The 18,978-nt window shown below is 35.5% G+C and overlaps 1 protein-coding gene across 3 annotated transcripts in view; it reads right to left on the reverse strand.

The window, feature by feature from the left end:
• LOC149827843 (inositol hexakisphosphate and diphosphoinositol-pentakisphosphate kinase VIP2-like) overlaps positions 1–18,978 on the reverse strand; it is a 214,241-nt gene that overhangs the window by 166,824 nt on the left and 28,439 nt on the right. For all 3 annotated transcript variants that reach the window (XM_090019686.1, XM_090019685.1, XM_090019684.1), the window contains exon 5: positions 1,308–1,371. In XM_090019686.1, the coding sequence (XP_089875812.1) occupies positions 1,308–1,371 (64 nt within the window). The remainder of the gene's footprint in view (positions 1–1,307; positions 1,372–18,978) is intronic.

The following is an 18,978-nucleotide window of genomic DNA, read 5'->3' on the forward strand; positions in this document are numbered from 1 at the left end:
ACCCACATTCACCTGCATAGATCCCATCTTGTTTAACAAGTAGGACATTTTTAGCTCAACCACAATACCTGAGGTGGTAAACTGGTTCAATTAATTTGTGCCTAGTTGACTGGACCAGCAAACCTGTACTAATACAATCTACACAAACTAGCAGGTCGTCATTAACAAGTAGGAGATTTCTAGTTCAACCACAAACCCTGAAATGGTAAAACTGACCGACTAGTACTCTCAAAGCCACATCAAAATTTTCTTTAGTGAGTTCTTTTGCATTTGTCACTATGCTTTACTAAATTGAGAAATTTTGAAGTATAACGTCATTGATTTTTGAATCACTGAAAAAATCTGCTTGTGTGATGAAACCGGTGATTAAAAATCAATCCCACTAAACGGACAAAGTACATCACATCTACAGTGTCAGATTTGCCAAAGAAAACTAAATACTAAAAATTATGTGAAATGTTAGGTCGATAGCAACACAATTGACCATAGCAATACACACATACATATACATAGTCTTTATAGTTATTTAATGTTTTACTAACAATTACAAGGATATTTTTAGCATGGCCATATGTTCACATTTATTGAGATATATAGAAAACCCATAAAAGTATTTCATGTCACTGAGAACATGATTCTCAATTTGGGAAATATAGAAGCCAAGAAACCGAGCTAGAGTGACCCAAAGGTCCAAAAATGCTCTCACATAGTGATGCTCCAATCCATTATGCACCACTATAAACTTGAGCCTGAATCACAGCTCGAGCTCCAGATGAGGCCCAAAATTAAAAACAAGCCAAGCATGTAAGCTAGACGGGATAAGCTCAAGGCTGGTTTTGAGCTCAATGTTCTATAACAATGCAAGCTTATGCAACCTAAAATTCAGATCCACTGTTCCAAGAATCAGGGTAAAAGCAATGAGAATGTTACACATTAGGTTCTTACATTAGTTTATGTTGCTTGGGATATATAAAAAGTGGGGAAGGGAAATGTGGAAATAGTGGAGGAGATGAGTGATAGTTCAAAACGACATTTTTGTCAAAGGAAATCTTCCCTAAGGCAACATGTGTATTTCAAGTCATGTTTCACAACTTTTTTGTTTTTCTTTCTGCATTAAATAATTTCACATTATCTTTTCAAAAAACTAAAAAAGAAAGAGAGAGGATTGCGTTGATCCTACTCTTAATAGGTAGAAAGACCTTCATGAAGACCCTTGGCATATAAAGGGCCTCCAAACAAAATAGAATTCAAGACGTAATAAAAATATAACAACCCAAAAAGGAATTCTGGTTGGATAAAGTACATACCTCATAAACTTTCCTTCTATCATGAAGCAGGTGTTGCTGCCCCAGTTCATTCACAAGAAATGGCCTATATAAAAAAGAACAAATAAATGAGATAAATCATGTAAATCTTGTAAACTTCGTATCATAAACCAGTTGTATCTGTCCAATATATTCACATGAAAAGTGCCTATTTACAAGATATATCTTTTGCACACCAAAAATAAGCAAGATTCTTTAACTTGACCAAAACATGAATGAGCAAAATCAGAACCATACAAATTATCTCATATGTATGACCTCCACAAATAGATAACAAATGAATATCTATATTAATTACAGTTTTATTAAAACAATGCGTAGATTATTATAGGTAACAATGGCCCATTTACAACAATATCTACACAACCAATGGATAGGCATCCTTCCACCTAAGGGTCACATGCTCACAGACATGACACCAAACACACATGCACATGATTCTCACACAAAACACATCCACAACACACACAAGCAAGCAAACCCACAACCAAGCCCATGCCCGCACATCTATGTCACATGGGTACAGGTGCGGGTGCGGATGCGGGGATGCGGCACTTTAAAAAAACTTGGGTGTGGGGATGCGGGGGTGTGGGAGGGAAAATATATATATATATATATATATATATATATATATATATATATATATATATATATATAAGTTTTAACAGTTATCTCCCAAACCCACAAATTCGAGAAATCTTTTCTTTCTTTGAAAGAACAAATTCGAGAAATCATCAAAGTGTCAAGCAAAACATCAATGCATCATTCCATCTCGTGATCGATGTCTAATTGCGTGAAGGATGGTTTTATCAGGGTTGAGAAATATTTTTTTATGACGAACCAAAGCAGGTAATCTCCGGGTGAGGTCATCGACACCCAAGTCCTTACGAAGCCCACCAATGAAAAGCACCTGCATACTCGGTGGGAGTTGAACATAGGACGAAGGGGTCGGTGAGAGAGTGAGAGTGAGAGACAGAGAGAAAAGAGACAGAGCAGTGAGAGAGAGGAACAAGGAGAGTCAGAGAGAGATAGAAACAGAGAGATGGAACGAGAGAGAGATGTACGTACCTGAGGATACCCTTCGCCGGCTTCAGGAGGAGAGGTCGGCGGCGGTGGCGGCTTCAGGAGGAGAGGTCGGGAGGATTAGGGCAAAAAAATTTGTCCTAATCCTCCACTCCTCAGTCCATTTCATCCGAAATGTTTTTTTTTTAAGTAGGAAAGTTAGACAAAAACTCCGCCTGTGTATAACTGTTTAGTTATACACTGCCAGTCCCAAACCCGGATAAAGGAGGAGGGTTGTGGTAGGCCAGTGACAGCCAGCATAAAAACTTAGTCATACCCTATGAATATGAACCAATATGAGAATTTCGTTGGGGCGTTCCCTACTGAGCGACGTGTTGTACTCTATAGGCCCGGAGGCAGCGATAAATGGGCAAGGGTTGCTAGGTCGTCGCCCAGAAGCAACGCGTCACACCGGCGCCCGGGTGTGGTGTCAAATAGGCAAGGGTTCCCTCACTTTGTTGGACGGGTGGGGGTAAAGAAGATAGTTCAAGACCATAAAATTAGGTTAGCCACTTGGAACATAGGGTCTTTAACTGGTAAGTTTGTAGAGTTAGTAGATGTTATGTGTATGAGAAAGATTGACATTTTATGTCTACAAGAGACCAAATGGGTAGGTGAGAAAGCAAAAGTGATAGAACCTTGGGGATATAAGATTTGGTATAAAGGAATAAATAGGAATAGGAATGGAGTAGGGATTGTTATTAGTCATGATTTTATAGATAATATAGTTGAGGTTCGTAGGAAGGGTGATAGGATTTTACTTATTAAATTAGTATTAGGTACGGATATTATTAATATTATTAATGTTTATGCACCTCAAGTAGGTTTAGATGATTCCATTAAGCGTCAATTTTGGAAAGATTTAGATGGAGTAGTACAAGGGATATCTTATGGAGAAAAGCTTTTCATCGGCGGTGACCTTAATGGACATGTAAGCATTAGCAGGGATGGATTTGAGAGTATCCATGGATGCTATGGTATAGGAGAAAGAAACGAAAGTGGAGAAAGGATTTTAGATTTTGGTTTGTCCTATGATATGATCTTAGCAAACACTTGGTTTAGGAAAAGGGAGTCTAACCTAGTAACATTTAAAAGTGGGGTTAATACGAGTCAGATAGATTTTTTTCTACTTAGAAAGAGAGATAGGGGTTGTTGCATCGACTATAAGGTTATACCGGGAGAAAGTATAGCTACACAACATAGAGTCTTAATTTTAGATCTTAGAATTACAAAATGCCGCAAAAGGGGTAGACATAGGATAGATCCTAGAATTAAGTGGTGGGCACTGAAAGGAGCTAAACAAGGAATGTTTGTAGAGCATGTAGTTAAGGAAGCTGATTGGTGTCTCAAGGAGGATTCAGAATCAATATGGAATAAGATAGCGGGTGGCATCAGAAAGGTGGTTAAGGAGATATTGAGTGAGTATAAAGGCGGTGCACCACTAGGTAAGGATACATCATGGTGGAACGAGGATGTCAAATTAGCTATTAAGGTTAAAATAGAGTGTTATAGAAATCTAAGTAAGAGACGTGATAATGAGAATTTGGAAAAGTATATGATAGCAAAGAAGGGAGCTAAAAAAGTATTTCGAAGCGCAAGGGATAAAGTATATAAGGAGGTTTATGACAAGTTGGATATCAAAGAGAGCGAGAAGGATATTTATAGGCTTGCAAAGATGAGAGATAGGAAATTGAGGGATAAGCGTATGATTAGATGTATCAAAGATGAAACGCAAAGGGTTTTAGTCAAAGATGAGGAGATTAAGGAGAGATGAAAAAATTATTTTGATAAGCTATTTAATGGAAGTCATGGTCAGGATCTTGGAGACATGTCCATTCCTTTTCATGAGATGAATTGTGACTTCATATGCAAGATTCAAAAGAAAGAAATTGCAGAGGCTTTGAAGAAAATGAAATCAAGAAGGGTAGTTGGCCTAGATGGTATACCTATCGAGGCTTGGAAATGCTTGCGAGAGAAAGATTTAGAATGGTTGACAAATCTTTTTAATAAGATTTGGCGGACAAATAAGATGCCTAATGAGTGGAGGAAGAGTACTTTGGTGCCTCTATATAAGAATAAGGGTGATATACAAGATTGCACAAACTATCGTGGTATAAAACTCATGAGTCATACTATGAAACTTTGGGAGAGGGTGATTGAGTCTAGGTTGAGGAAGGTTGTCATGATATCGGAGAATCAATTTGGTTTTATGCCTGGAAGATCAACTATGGAAGCTATACATTTTCTTAGACAACTTATTGAGAGAAATAGAGAGAGGAACAAAGATTTGCATATGGTTTTTATTGATTTGGAGAAGGCATACGATAGAGTACCTAGGGACGTTATCTGGTGGACAATGATGAAGAAAGGTGTTTCTCTCAAGTACATTAGTATAATTAAAGATATGTACGAAGGAGTAGTAACCAATGTCCGCACGTGTGGAGGGGTGACAACCAATTTTCCTATAACGGTTGGGTTACGTCAAAGATCTACATTAAGCCCTTTCCTATTTGTTATGGCGATGGATGAGCTTACGAGATCAATTCAAGAAAATGTGCCATGGTGTATGTTGTTTGCTGATGATATTGTTTTGATTGATGAGTCTAGAGCTGGGGTTAATGCTAAGTTAGAATTATGGAGACAGACATTGGAAGCAAGAGGTTTTAAGTTGAGTAAGAGTAAGACATAATATATGAAATGTCGGTTTAGTAAGCAACGAAGTAGTGATGGGAGTGTAGTGAAGCTTGGTGAGCAAGAAATACCGGTGGATGATTGATTCAAATATTTGGGATCTATCATTCAAAAGTATGGAGAAATTGCTGGAGATGTAAATCATAGGATAAAGGTTGGGTGGATGAAATGGAAAAGTACAACTGGAGTGTTGTGCGATCGTAGAATGTCATTGCGGTTGAAGGGAAAGTTTTATAGGACGACAATTAGGCCCGCTTTACTATATGGTACGGAATGTTGGGTTGCCAAGAGACATCATATTCAAAAAATGAGTGTAGCTGAGATGTGTATGCTTAGATGGATGTGTGGAAATACAATAAAAGATAAGATTCAGAACGAGAAGATACGTAAGAAGGTAGGCGTTGCATCCATTGAAAATAAGATGAGAGAATCGTTTACGGTGGTTTGGACATATTCGGCGAAGACCTAATGATGCTCCAGTTAGAAGGATGGAGAAATGAGAAAATATATTAGTTAAAAGAGGTCGGGGTAGGCCTAAGAAGACTTGGATGGAGATGATAGGAAAGGATATGAATGCTTTGAACCTCACCGAGGACATGGCATTGGATAGAAATGATTGGAGGAGAAGGATTCATGTGGAAGACCCAGAATGATTTTCTTTTTTGGTTCATATCGCCGACCCCATTTGTTTTGGGATGAAGGCGTAGTTGTTGTTGTTGTTGTTGTTGTTGTAGGAAAGTTGGACAAAATTGACCTTGGGTGTGTTGACCACACACAGGGTCGGGTTGATCGCACCGGGTGTCGCACCCGCGTCGCATCGATGCGGGTGCAGCACCTAGTTGGCCAAATCCCTGTGACATAGCCGCACATTCACAAGAATATGTTTGGTCCACTCAGGAAGCGCATGTGGCCATCCATTCTTGTTCACTGTCCTTTCCTAGTTGACGGTTTTAGTTAAATGCTGGTGGTTTCAATATAGAAGCTGATCACTGACATAAAAAAAACGAGACTTCTGTTCACATTTCTTAAGATGACCAAGTAATGTCATTTTTATCCTAGCTGTCATTTTATGAGTTCCATTTGGTCTAACATGACAATGAAAGACAGGTTAAGTAAGAAGAAGAGTTGCAAACAGAAAGTGAGTTTTCAAAAAGATTATTACGAAGAGGTATCTCAGATAAAGAATTATTAAGGAACCATGTTTGTCCTTTGCACTTTAAGATTCCTCCTGAAAGTCGTAAAAACAATTAGTGATTTAACCAAGAAAAAACAATAACAGATTCCAAAATTGGTTATCAACAACCATGGCAAAGTGATAACATGGACATCGATGATGAAAGCATAGTCTAATGCCACACTCCATGCCATGGGATCAAAAAGTTGCTAGTTCTAAAGATAAAGGAAAAGGAATATAGATCAGAAGTTGTGATATAATGAACAAGAATAAGAGCATCGAAAGTAAATACTAAGAACATATTTCCTCCAAGAACAACCTTAGGGCACAACTAAAAGTTCATTCTGTTACAACTGCTAGACGCACAGTTGAATAAGTGAATATGGTGGTTGGTAGATGCTACTGATTCATTTATTTAGAAGGAATAATGGGTGTTATAACTAATCTTGGATCTAGCAACAAAATGCAGTCATCATAACTTGATAAGGAAACTTATTCATGCAAATGTGAAGGAAACAAGAAATTATTATGAACAAATTAGGCATTCTCAAAAGGATACAAGGTGCTGCATAATGGTAAATGGTTGGACAAATAACAATGCACCTTAATAAATTTTCTTATATGTCATTCAAAGAGAATTGTATTTTCAAAACCAGTAGATTTTTTTGTCCAAGTCTTTAAAAATCCTTTTTGCAGTTTTTGATGAAATTGTTCAAGAAGTTACATCTTCTGATGTGGTTCACTCTATCACTGATAATGCAGCAAACCACAGTGCAGCAGGGAAGGAACTTATAGATAGACATGAACTTTCATTTAGACTCCATGTGATGCCTAAATAGAGCTTATACTTAAAGAAATTAGATAATGCTAAAGAAAAAACAATTAATTAGTCCATTACAAAGTATATTTATAGTCATGCATGGTGTTGAGTTTGACGAAAACCATAAATGAATGCAAAGTTGATTCATCCTACAGTAAGAGGCGTAGCTGGGGGGGGGGGGGCTGTTTTTTCTTTAAAAGCCCAGTCCTAGCCCAGCCCTGATTCCATATGAAATAGATTTTTATCTATTTTTGTAGCCCAGTCCTAGCCCAGCCCTGACTGCAGCAAATAGTTTGATTTGTCCATATGAAATAGATTTTTATTAATAATTGCAGTCATTTTTTATTTTATCTCAAAAAAAAAATTGGCGATTGTCACAAAGCAAAGTAGATATACTAACGAGTAAAGTGACAATCTATCTCAATGTGCTTAGTCCTCTCATGAAATCCTGGATTTTTAGCGATATGGATAGCACTCTAATTGTCACAAAGCAAAGTAGTAGACATGCCCATGTTCACTCCCATGTCCTGCAATAACCATCTCAATCAAATGATTTTTGCAGTCACTTGAGCCATTGCACGATATTTTGTCTTAGTAGTAGATAAAGCAATCATTTGTTGCTTCTTGCTTTTCCATGATATTAACGATTCACCTAAAAACACACTAATTTTCCATAATTTTTAAGCCCAAAAATAAAATTTAATTAAATATTTATATTTAGTATGACAAATTTTATGAAAAATATTTAAATATGGGCTAACGTCAACCTAGGTCTGGACATGGCCCAGAGCCCACCGACAAGATCTATATATGTTAAGAAAAATCTGCAAATTTATTTGTTTTTAACCTTTAAATTCAAGCGAAATTCGGATTAAAATCAGGATAAATTCAAGCAAAATTCATGAGCCAAACATATCTAAGACCATAGTTAGATCCGTTTTGGAATGTAGATCTCGTAGGAGATCTATTTTATCAAAATCAGATATCAGTTGGTTCAAAAAATGCATTTTTCTAAATTGATCGACCTCTTTTTTTGGTCTTTTTCGGTTTGGATCGGACTCGACCCACTCCATTGGACTGATGTTAATATAGATCTGGACCCAGTCTAGGATCCATATTAACTAGTACCCAATCTGGGTTAAGATCCAATTGGAATTGGATATAGATTTAGATCCATCCATATTGTTTTTTTCAAAACCAATATGAATTTAAAACTTTAAAAACATGAATTTAAAGAGAAATGATGAGGTAGAGTTGTACCTGGGATAGAACTCTACCCCACTTGATTTTCTAGAAGGAGGTGTCCCCCCTAGTGTGGAATATTCCACATGATAGGATTTAAACAAAAAAATAAAAATAAAAAGATAATTAAAATCAGGTTAAATTCAAGCAAAATTCATGAGCCAAACATATCTAAGACCATAGTTAGATCCGTTTTGGAATGTAGATCTCGTAGGAGATCTATTTTATCAAAATCAAATATTGGTTGGTTCAAAAAATGCATTTTTCTAAATTGATCAACCTCTTTTTTTGGTCTTTTTCGGTTTGGATCGGACTCGACCCACTCCATTGGACTGATGTTAATATAGATCTGGACCCAGTCTAGGATCCATATTAACTAGTACCCAATCTGGGTTAAGATCCAATTGGAATTGGATATAGATTTAGATCCATCCATATTGTTTTTTTCAAAACCAATATGAATTTAAAACTTTAAAAACATGAATTTAAAGAGAAATGATGAGGTAGAGTTGTACCTGGGATAGAACTCTACCCCACTTGATTTTCTAGAAGGAGGTGTCCCCCCTAGTGTGGAATATTCCACATGATAGGATTTAAACAAAAAAATAAAAATAAAAAGATAATTAAAACAGCGGGACCCGCATCGGGGGAGCCCCCGGACCCTCCTTTCTGCAAGGGCAAAAACTCTGAATCAAGCTCCACAACTCATCAGCTCGACCCCTCCCCTGCATAAATAAATATATATATATATATATATATATATATATATATATATATATATATATATATATATATATATATATATATATATATATATATATATATATATATATATATATATATATTTTGTCGCAGCCTCGCACCCAAGTTTTTTGAAAGTGCCGCACCCGCACCCATGTGACATAGTTCTTGATGCTTAAATCCATTTTTTGCATCCATGAACATGTCTGAAATTTTCTGCATGCATATTCCATGTATTTTTTATGGCCTTGATGTTTAAATCTATATTTTTGCATCCATGAACTTGTCTGAAATTTTTTGCATGCATATTTCATGTATTTTGATTTTTTGATGCTTAAATAGATGTTTTTGCATCTCTAATTATGTCCGTAAATTTCAAGCATATATGTTGTTTATGTTTATGATGTCTTGATGTATAAAAACATATGTTTCTGCATCTTTAGCCATGGCTGTGTTTTGGGCTGACCATACTAGTGTTGCTTATACATGTAACAATCCACGCAAGTGTTGTTTACGCTTGTAAAAGCACACACATGAGGTTGTTCGCACATGTGTCCTGACAGCAACATGCTGGCAAGATGTTGCAAGTCATGTATAAGTGTTGTTTATGTTGTAACAACACACGCATGTGGCTGTTCGCACGTGTCATGACAACAACATGCAGCCAGCATGTTGTTGATCATGTACAAGCGTTGTTATGCATATATGCATATATAATGTTGCAATTACAAGGTGTGTTTTCAATCCGGAGAGTTGAAGCAAACATGCATTTGATGTGTATTATGTGCATTGGGTGGAAGCATGCATTTAATGTGAGTGTGAGTTCATGCTTATGCATATAAATAATATTATTTCATGCACATCTCTAAATTGGCATTTATGATTGTGTATTGAAAGACGTGTTATGAAAAAAATGCATTGGCATGTTCCTTAAAATTTTTTTATATGATGCATCGATGGTCAAAATGAATCATCGTAGGCCTGGTGGGCCTCGAGCTTTGGTTGCTCCTTCTTTTATTTATTTTTCATGCATCGCAAAAATCACATTAATATGGTTGCACTGTATTGCATTGTTCTATGTTTTTCCGTGGGCGGTGGTCCCGTGATGGTTTTCGCAAGAGAATATGCGAGTTGGTGCCTTTGTTTGCATGTTGACTTGCAACTTAAAGAATTGGCTAATAATAATCAAATAAAAATAAAAGAACAATGTAATATATGTTCTGAGATATCCCATCGTTAGAATGTGATTCTTATAGATTCGGTGTTGAGGGGACCGCGAAAATACAAAAACTCCATGTGTATTATTGATTTTCCCTTAACCTAAAATGAGGTTCTTTCTCGAGGTCACGGTTTTAGAGAGAGTTCGTCACTTGACCGGGGGGTAGTGTATAGACAAAGTTATTGTTTTGGTATACCAAGAAAGTGGCACTTGTGGATATGAAGGGTCCCTGGTGTCTCCGATATTAGATGTTGAGGTCTAATGTTCCGAAGGCTATTTCGATCAAGGGATAAATTTGGAACCCAGTAATAAAATACAACTTGTTATACGTCAGCCAGTATATATATATACTTATATATGCATATATAATGTTGCAAATAATACATGTAAAAAAATCTTTTTGATGCATGATTCTTTATCCAATGAAGCAATTATGCATGTTATGTTTAACTTTCCTATTTTAGTCGAGTCATGTATAAATTCGGTCATGTGAATTTCCATAATGCGAAATCAGATTTCTATTGATATTGTAAAGTTTGATTTGGTTTTGTATATTCATCTAAATCTGAGATGAATAATTGTTGAAACTGATCAATTCTAAAAGTCAAGTTTTTTGGCTAATGTGATAAATTTGAAAGGATTGCATTCATTCATTTGCCATAAATATGCACTGATGATTGTGCATTGTGAACATATGTTTGTATGCCTGTTTGTGATTTATGTTCACAATGACATGAATTAAGTGTGAGATTGATTAGTGGTTGCATGTGAACCATTGTTGGGCCTATGTGGGGTAGGAGCATGTGTTGCTCATGTGTTACTGAAATTGTTTATACATTGCAAAATGATTTCTGAAAATTATTTGTTTTTCAAAATTAATTACATTGTTGAATTTTTGGGCAAGGGCCCGAATTTGTTATTGCATGTGAATTTGCATAATTGTTCTTATGTAAAGAACTTTTAATTGATTAAGACAATGAAAGAGACCAAACAATGCAATAATGCCCTTCCTTGATGTCCCTTTTATAGTGTGAGAATTTTGGATGATGGTCATGGAAACCGTAAGGATATTAAAACTCCATGTGCACTTGTTGTCCCCAAGAACTTGATGTGATGTTCATGTTCTCAGCCACGTTTTTAGAAAGCTTTCAACTACTTTGCCTAGGGGTAGTGTTGTTGACTCAGCTGTAGTTATTGGTATATCAAGAAAGTTGCGCCAATGTTTGTGGATTTTCATTGATGTCCCAGAATTAGGTGAGGATTCCTAATGTTCTGATAGATGATGAGGATTCTTGATATCGATCAGAAAACAAGTGTGAAATCTAGTAATTAAAATAGAAATTGTGTGTTAAGCTATAACTGTGAACTACCTTGAACCTCGAGAATTTTACCCGTTTTTTAGTATCCACGGGTTGTAAGGAAAAGTGAAAATTAAATTTGTGTGCATTTAATAGGAACATGCATGCAAAAGCAAATCTAATAAATAACTTCAGAAGTTATTCATGCATACGCATTGATTCATGCATATTTTACTGTTCAGCATTAGTTTCATCCATTCCTAAATATTTGATTTAGCATGATATTGTTGAATGGTTGAATGTTAAGTTATTAATTTATGCTATTTTCTTATTGTTGGATTTTTAGAGGAACTCGTAATAGGACTTCGGTTCTTACCTGTTTTCTGAAAATATTTTTCAGGCACAGAGGCTCAGTGATGAGTAAGACTGACTGACTGGAAGACTCGAGGCTTTATGGCTTGGTGGCTTGGGTTCTGACGTGTGCAAGATTGGATGGAGTCCATTTTTTTATTTTGAATTTCTTGACTTATTGATTAAATAAATGAAGTTCAATTTATTGTTTTTAAATTGACTCTATGTTTGGAATGGTTGATGGAATGGATATATTAAATCTATAATGCGCCCCTGGTCCTTGGGAGGTTTTATGCAAATGTTTTAAAAAAAAAATCTGCATTTTTTCAAAAGTTAGTTTGGAGTCGTTACACAAGAGATGTCCCATCAGCAACAAAAACATTTGACTCGCTTGAGTTATGACATTCGGATAAAATATCATCATTTGGTGTCATATGAAATGAGGCACATAAGTCAAAGAGGCCAAAGACATTTACAAGGGTTAGAAAAGCCAACAGAAGGAACCTTAGCTCAAGCTCCTTTGAGTAGAGGTTGAAGAGCTTCTACAAGTTGAGTTAAGGACATGCTTCCAACAGATAATTCTTATGTAGTTTTGAGCTTAGTTGACTCTTGTGTAATTGAGGCTACCTTCTTCTCATAGGGTTTCTTTAATTTAGGACAATACGTCTTGACATGTCCTGACTCACGGCAATAATAGCAAATAATTTTTTTTCTCAAACTTATTGCCATGTTTTCCATAGTGATTGTTGTTTGGTCTCCCATAATGTGGTGATTTGTAAGCATGAACATAGTTTCTCGACCTAGAAACGACAAGGACCGAGTCATTATCATCTTTAGATGTCTTCTTGTTTAGTTTATTTTTTCTTCATACTTAGCTCTTCAATAGAGGAGACTTTCCCTCTATGAAGAAGAGGCGATTTAGTAGACTCAAACTCCGATTTAGACCATTGATGAATTGATAGAAGTTTTCTGCATCATTTTGTCTTTGGCAGAGTTCTATATATTAGGGACAATGTCATCTAGGCTCAAGAAGAGCCAACTCATTCCAAAGGTCAGACAACTCACTGAAGTATTCCCTAATACTTTTATTTTCTATGGTCATAGTATGTACTTTGTCATGCAAATGGCTCGTGTGCAATATTTTTAAGAGAATAAACTAGTCTCATGCTTTATTTGCATGTTCAAATTTAGCTAAACTCGAGCACTTTTTTATGTCAACACTACTAATGAGCCAAGACATAATCTTGGTATGCCCCATTCTCTATTCTTTCCATTTTTTCTCATAAGTGACCATAGCATTGATTTTTTCCACCTCCGTAAGAGGTACTTCTTTTTCTCCTTCAATCTTAGTAAAAATTAGTTTGGGTTCGGAATTGGACCTATCCACTAATCCCGACAACCCTTTCCCAAATATGGGGTGCTTCATGATTGAAGCCCATGTTACATAGTTTATGTCATTGAGCTTGATGGGTCTTATAATGACATTATCATTGTCATCTATGTTTATAAGGGCTAAAAGAGAATAAAAGACAGAGAGGAGAGAGAGAAAAACAAAGAATAGCACGAGCACTCCACCACCAAGAAATCACCTTCAATAAAGAGCATCAACACGGAAGCACTATACCACCAAGAGAGCACCTCCAATGAACAGCACGAACACTCCTTCCACAAAGTGAGCATGACAATCTCACAAGCACTTAAATGAATTTTGCAAAAGAGGCTTTAACTCTTTCAAATCTTAAGTGACACGCTTCCCAATGCACCAAAAAAACTTGATCTCTAAGCTCTAGTGTCATGAAAGGAAACAAGGTTTCCCAAAAATGTTCACCAAATCAACAAAGTGGACACTAAAACAGTTCCACCAAAGCACCACCCTACACAAGCCACAAAAATAGGCTCACACACCAAATTCACCCAAGGTGGTTAAACACAACAAAATAAAAATAATATTTTATTGATTATAGAACAATGCAAGAAGCATACATTAGAAAGGGAGCCATCTCCTATTTATATACACAAAGGGGAGCCTTCGGAGAGACGTTAAAGCATGTCCAATGGCTCTATTTCGAGTCGTTGGGCCTATCCCAACGTCTCTTTTGACCAGTCAACTTTTTGTTGACTAGTCCAAAAGATGCTAAAAAAATAAAAAACCTAGTTATACTCTAGTTATATTGTAATATATCTATATATATAAAGAATACATACATATATACATAATGCATATACATATATACAATGTATATATATATATACATTTTTAACAAGGATTACCAAGCTACCTGAGAAATTTGTCTCCTATGAATCCTTCTCATCAACATAAAGAGTTTGTTTTGCCTTGATACACTCTTACATAGAGTCTAGCACTTACCTTCAAGCTAAGGAATATTCAGAACGGATAGAAGCCATGAAAACTGAATTAGAAGTTTTAGAAAAGACTAAGACATAGGAAATGCAAGGCTTACCAATAGGATGAAACTTTAAAGAGATATAAAGCTAGACTACTAGCTAAGGGATACTCTTAAGAATATGAAATAGAATATAAGAAAACCTTTGTACTTGTAACTTGTATGACTATTGTTCGAACCTTAATAGCCATAGCTTCAATTAAAAACTTACCAATTTATCAAATGGATGTCAAAAAATGTGTTTCCAAATGGAAATCTAAATGAAGAGATTTACATGGATGCCCCACCAGGTTTAGATATTCCCAAAGGTAAGATTTTTCATTTTCATAAATCATTATATGATTTAAAACAGATTCCAAAAGTTTGGTATGATAGACTTAGTAGTTCAATGATTAAACTTAGATTTAAACCCTGCTTTATTGGCACTTCTTTGTTTGTTAAGAATTTTAGTGCAGGAAATGTTATTATCCTTTTGTATGAGGACGTATGATAATCACAGGAGAAGACAAGAAGGCAGTAGATAGAATTTTGATATGATTGATGGGTTATTTGATTTATTTTTTGGGTATTAGGGTAGCTTATTCTGAACGTGGTTATATGTTGTCTCAAACTAAGTTTGCTGCAAATATCACTCTAAGGTCTAGAATCACATATGACAAAGTTGTGGAAACTCCAGAAATGATAAATTCTAAGATAAGGAGTTATGATGGAAAACCATTGGATACACTAAGTCACTTCCAACATTCACCTACATTTGTTTATATGGGTGGAGTGTTGTGTATAGTGAGATACATCAAGAATTCTATCAACAAAGGACTTTTATTATCATTCACCTCTCCTTTGAATTTAATATCATATATGAATTTAATAGCAAATATTGATCTTGATTGGGGAGGGGACCCAAATAATTGTCACTTAACCATTGTTTTTTGTGTGTCACCTCTTGGTTTCGTAGAAATGCCAAAAGCAGCAAAAGGTGTTATTGTCGTTAACTGAAGCAAAATATCGAGCTATGGGAACTACCACTTCAGAGCTTGTGTAGTTTGGATAACTATTAGAAGACATGGGAGTTCATTTAATGGAGTCATCTAAATTGTGTTATGACAACATGAGTGCTTTCTATTTAGCAGGCACTCATATATTTCATAAGAGAACAAAATATAGAGAGATGGATTGTCATTCTGTTCGTGAAGAGTTCTTGAAGAAGACTATTTCTCTACCTTATGTGAATTTAAAACATTAATTGGCAGATTTCTTTACCAAGGCTCTTCCTTCACCTAGATTGCATTATCTCCTTGTTAAATTTTCAATGGTGACATCGTAAGTTTGAGAGGAAGTGTTAAATATATATAGAGAGAGAGAGAGTAATGTGCTCGTTCTACCCCGTTTTCTCGCTTTTCCCTGTTAGGCCCATTCAAAAATAGTTGTTTTTGGTATTTTTTCTCACATCTATAACCATAGATGTGATCTATAGGTTTTGTTTAGTGGAAACCGGCTTTTGGATCACCAGAATCTTGTTAAAATATAATTCATAATCATTGTAATTCTTCATATATATTTTATATATATAAAAAGATATACATATACATATATATTTCATATAAATGTACATGTATCTATCTACTTATATATATATCAGCCATAGGGGCTTTTTAGTCTTTTGCTTTATTTTACGCATGTTAATTTTTTTTAATATGTTTAGGCCCACATATAGTCGTTGGGCCCCTCAAACGGTCACATTTATGACCGTTGGAGGGGCTCCAACGACTGCATGTGGAGCCCCTCCAAGGCCCCCTAAATGCTATTCAATGCCCTATAAATAAGAGCACTCTCTCTTGTATTGTCCAAGGCTTTGAGTCAAAGCCATTATTTGATTAATAAAGTTTTCTATATTCTTTTATGCCTTTGTTCATTTGTGAGTCATTGTGGGTGGTGCCTTTGTGCACAAGTGTTCTAAGAGTTCTTATTGTGCCTTTGTGCACACTTCATTCATCAAAGACTTAGTGTCTTGATAATAGTGTTTTGTTGAAGACACTTTTACAAATCTTACCTGTATACAGGATTTTCCGATGATCCAAAATAAATGGCTATGAAGGCATCAATTTTTCCCGGATCATAAAAATACTTTTTTTTGTTGAAAAAATATGATCCAAGAGTCGATTCCCACTAAATCGAGCATGCTAAATACATCTAACGGTTCAAATCTATCATAAAACATTTCAAACTATGGGGCCTAATGGGGTAGGACGAGAAAAGATATATATATATATATATATATATATATATATATATATACACACATATTTCCATAGTAGAATGTACCTAAGGTATGGATGTATTTTTTTATGTATTTCAATTAGCTAGGGTTGACTAGTCTAACGGCTAGTCATACTAGCTAATTCAAATACATAAAAAAAACACATCCATACCCTAAGTACATTCTACTATGGAAATATGTGTATATACACGTAGATATACCTACACATATATATATAACGGCTAGTCATACTAGCTGTTAGAGTAGTCTAGTCTTTGGTCTCTCTTACGCATACAATGGGATCTCCCTAAACTAGTTATGCATTTTTCTTGATGCATTTTCAAGCTAATAAAAATATTATGTTTACATTGTGAGTGTATAATGATCCCAACTCATACCCAAGAAAAAGTGCGGATTTTTTTTCTTAAAATCAATTGCGGAAGACTTCCCAGAAACATGAGGCCTTTATAGTTTAACTCACAACTGGATAACTCAACACACCACAAGAGATCTTACACCCCATCTTCCCATCCAAACCCAAACTGAATCCACTTTATTAATTAAGAAATAATAGTCATTAGAAAATCAATTAAGAACATCAGAGTGCATAAAAGGAAATAAAAAGAAAGAGTCACGTTGTCCATAGAAGTCTGTCAAGCAGTCGTGTGGTCCCTTCGTAGCTCCTCTCATGAGCAAGTCGGCAAACTGGTCATCTGAGGCTGCGAAAAATATCAAAAATAGGGTATCATAATCCAAGGAATTCTGCGTATGAATTCCTCTAATGAAACAAATAAGCATAAAGAATACGGATAAAATTCATACAATAATTTAGAGTGGTGCAATTATGATAATTTCATAATTCAATTAATCATTTATACAATAAGAAACAATTGTTAAGCAAGAGAGACAATTTAATAAACAACAGGGACCATAAGTTAAGCAATATAAACATTTAACATGCAGTAGGGAAGAAACATCATGCATTCATCAATATATCATAATTAAGAGAACAAGTAAATATGCATGATCTAGTGCATAGCAGGAATATGCATGATTTCAATGCACATGTACAAACACATTATTATCTTTAGTCAAGTTTTCTTTTCCATATGCATGCCCCTATTAAATGCACATAAGTTAGGTTCCTAAGGTAGCTTAGCACACAATTTGTATTTTATTACTGGGTTTCAAACTTAGCCCTCGAGCAAAACAGTCTTCGCAACATTAGACTACCCATCTAATGTCGGGAACACCAAGGACCACCCATCCATAAGTGTCACTTTCTTGGTATACCAAAACAACAGTTGTGTCTACACATCACTCACAAGCAAAGTAGCGGATTCTCCCTAAACCGTGGTCAGGAGAAAAACCTCAATATCGAGTTCAGGGGCAACAACAACGCACACGGAGTTTTTGTATCCTCACGGTCCCCAAACAGCTAAGTCCAAGACTACCTTTTTGTAAAAGGAACATCAAGGGATCGTTAATTACAATGTTATTTTTCTTATCTTGTTATTAAAATCAATTCCATAAATTTGCAAATCAATATACAAACATAAGCTCGCAAATCACGGTCTACCACCCGTGGGGCAACAATAGAACAGTGTAATTAAAACCACAACATCAAATATGATCTTTGCAATGCATAAACAAGCAAAGTAAGGAGCACACCGTCTCAAGGCATTTCACAGCCCATGATGATCCACTTTGATCATCCATGTATTCATATGCAAAAATCATTAAGAACATGCCAATGCATTCATTACATATCATATGTTTTTTCAATGCATGCCAAATTAATATCACAATTTCGTATTTCCAAATGCTAGGCTCGTCACCAAACTCCAGCCCCTGAAAAAATGCAGATCAGTGCAATATAGAGAAAAAATGTTAGGTGTGATTTTTGCGATGCATAAAAACAAGTAAATGAGCAATCCAAGCTCAGGGCTCGCCGGGCCTGCGATGATCCATTGATCATCGATGTATCATATGCAAAAAACGAAACAATCATGCTATAAATACAATGATGTCAACATGCTTTTAAAATGCACACTCATATATGTCGAATAACAATGTGCATGTAATAAATAAAGCATTCATATGCATGCGTGCATTATTCAGGTGCATGTGTTTTAATACAACCATTCACATACATGCTTTCATACATGAATCCTCTCAATTTGGAACAAGTGAACCATTTATGTATCTATATACATGCGAAATACATATGAGATCATGTACATATATGTACTTGAAACAACATTCAAATCACATAATTCTTAAGCATGTCACATAAATTCAAACACAAGGTAATCCCTCATTCATAGCATGTATCAAAACAAAATCTGGAAATTTATATGCATATGAAATCTCAAATTCCAAATTTACGGAAA

The sequence above is a fragment of the Nuphar pumila genome, chromosome 10, assembly GCF_984573655.1.
Source record: "Nuphar pumila chromosome 10, dmNupPumi1.hap1.1, whole genome shotgun sequence".
In the NCBI taxonomy this organism is placed as follows: domain Eukaryota; kingdom Viridiplantae; phylum Streptophyta; class Magnoliopsida; order Nymphaeales; family Nymphaeaceae; genus Nuphar; species Nuphar pumila.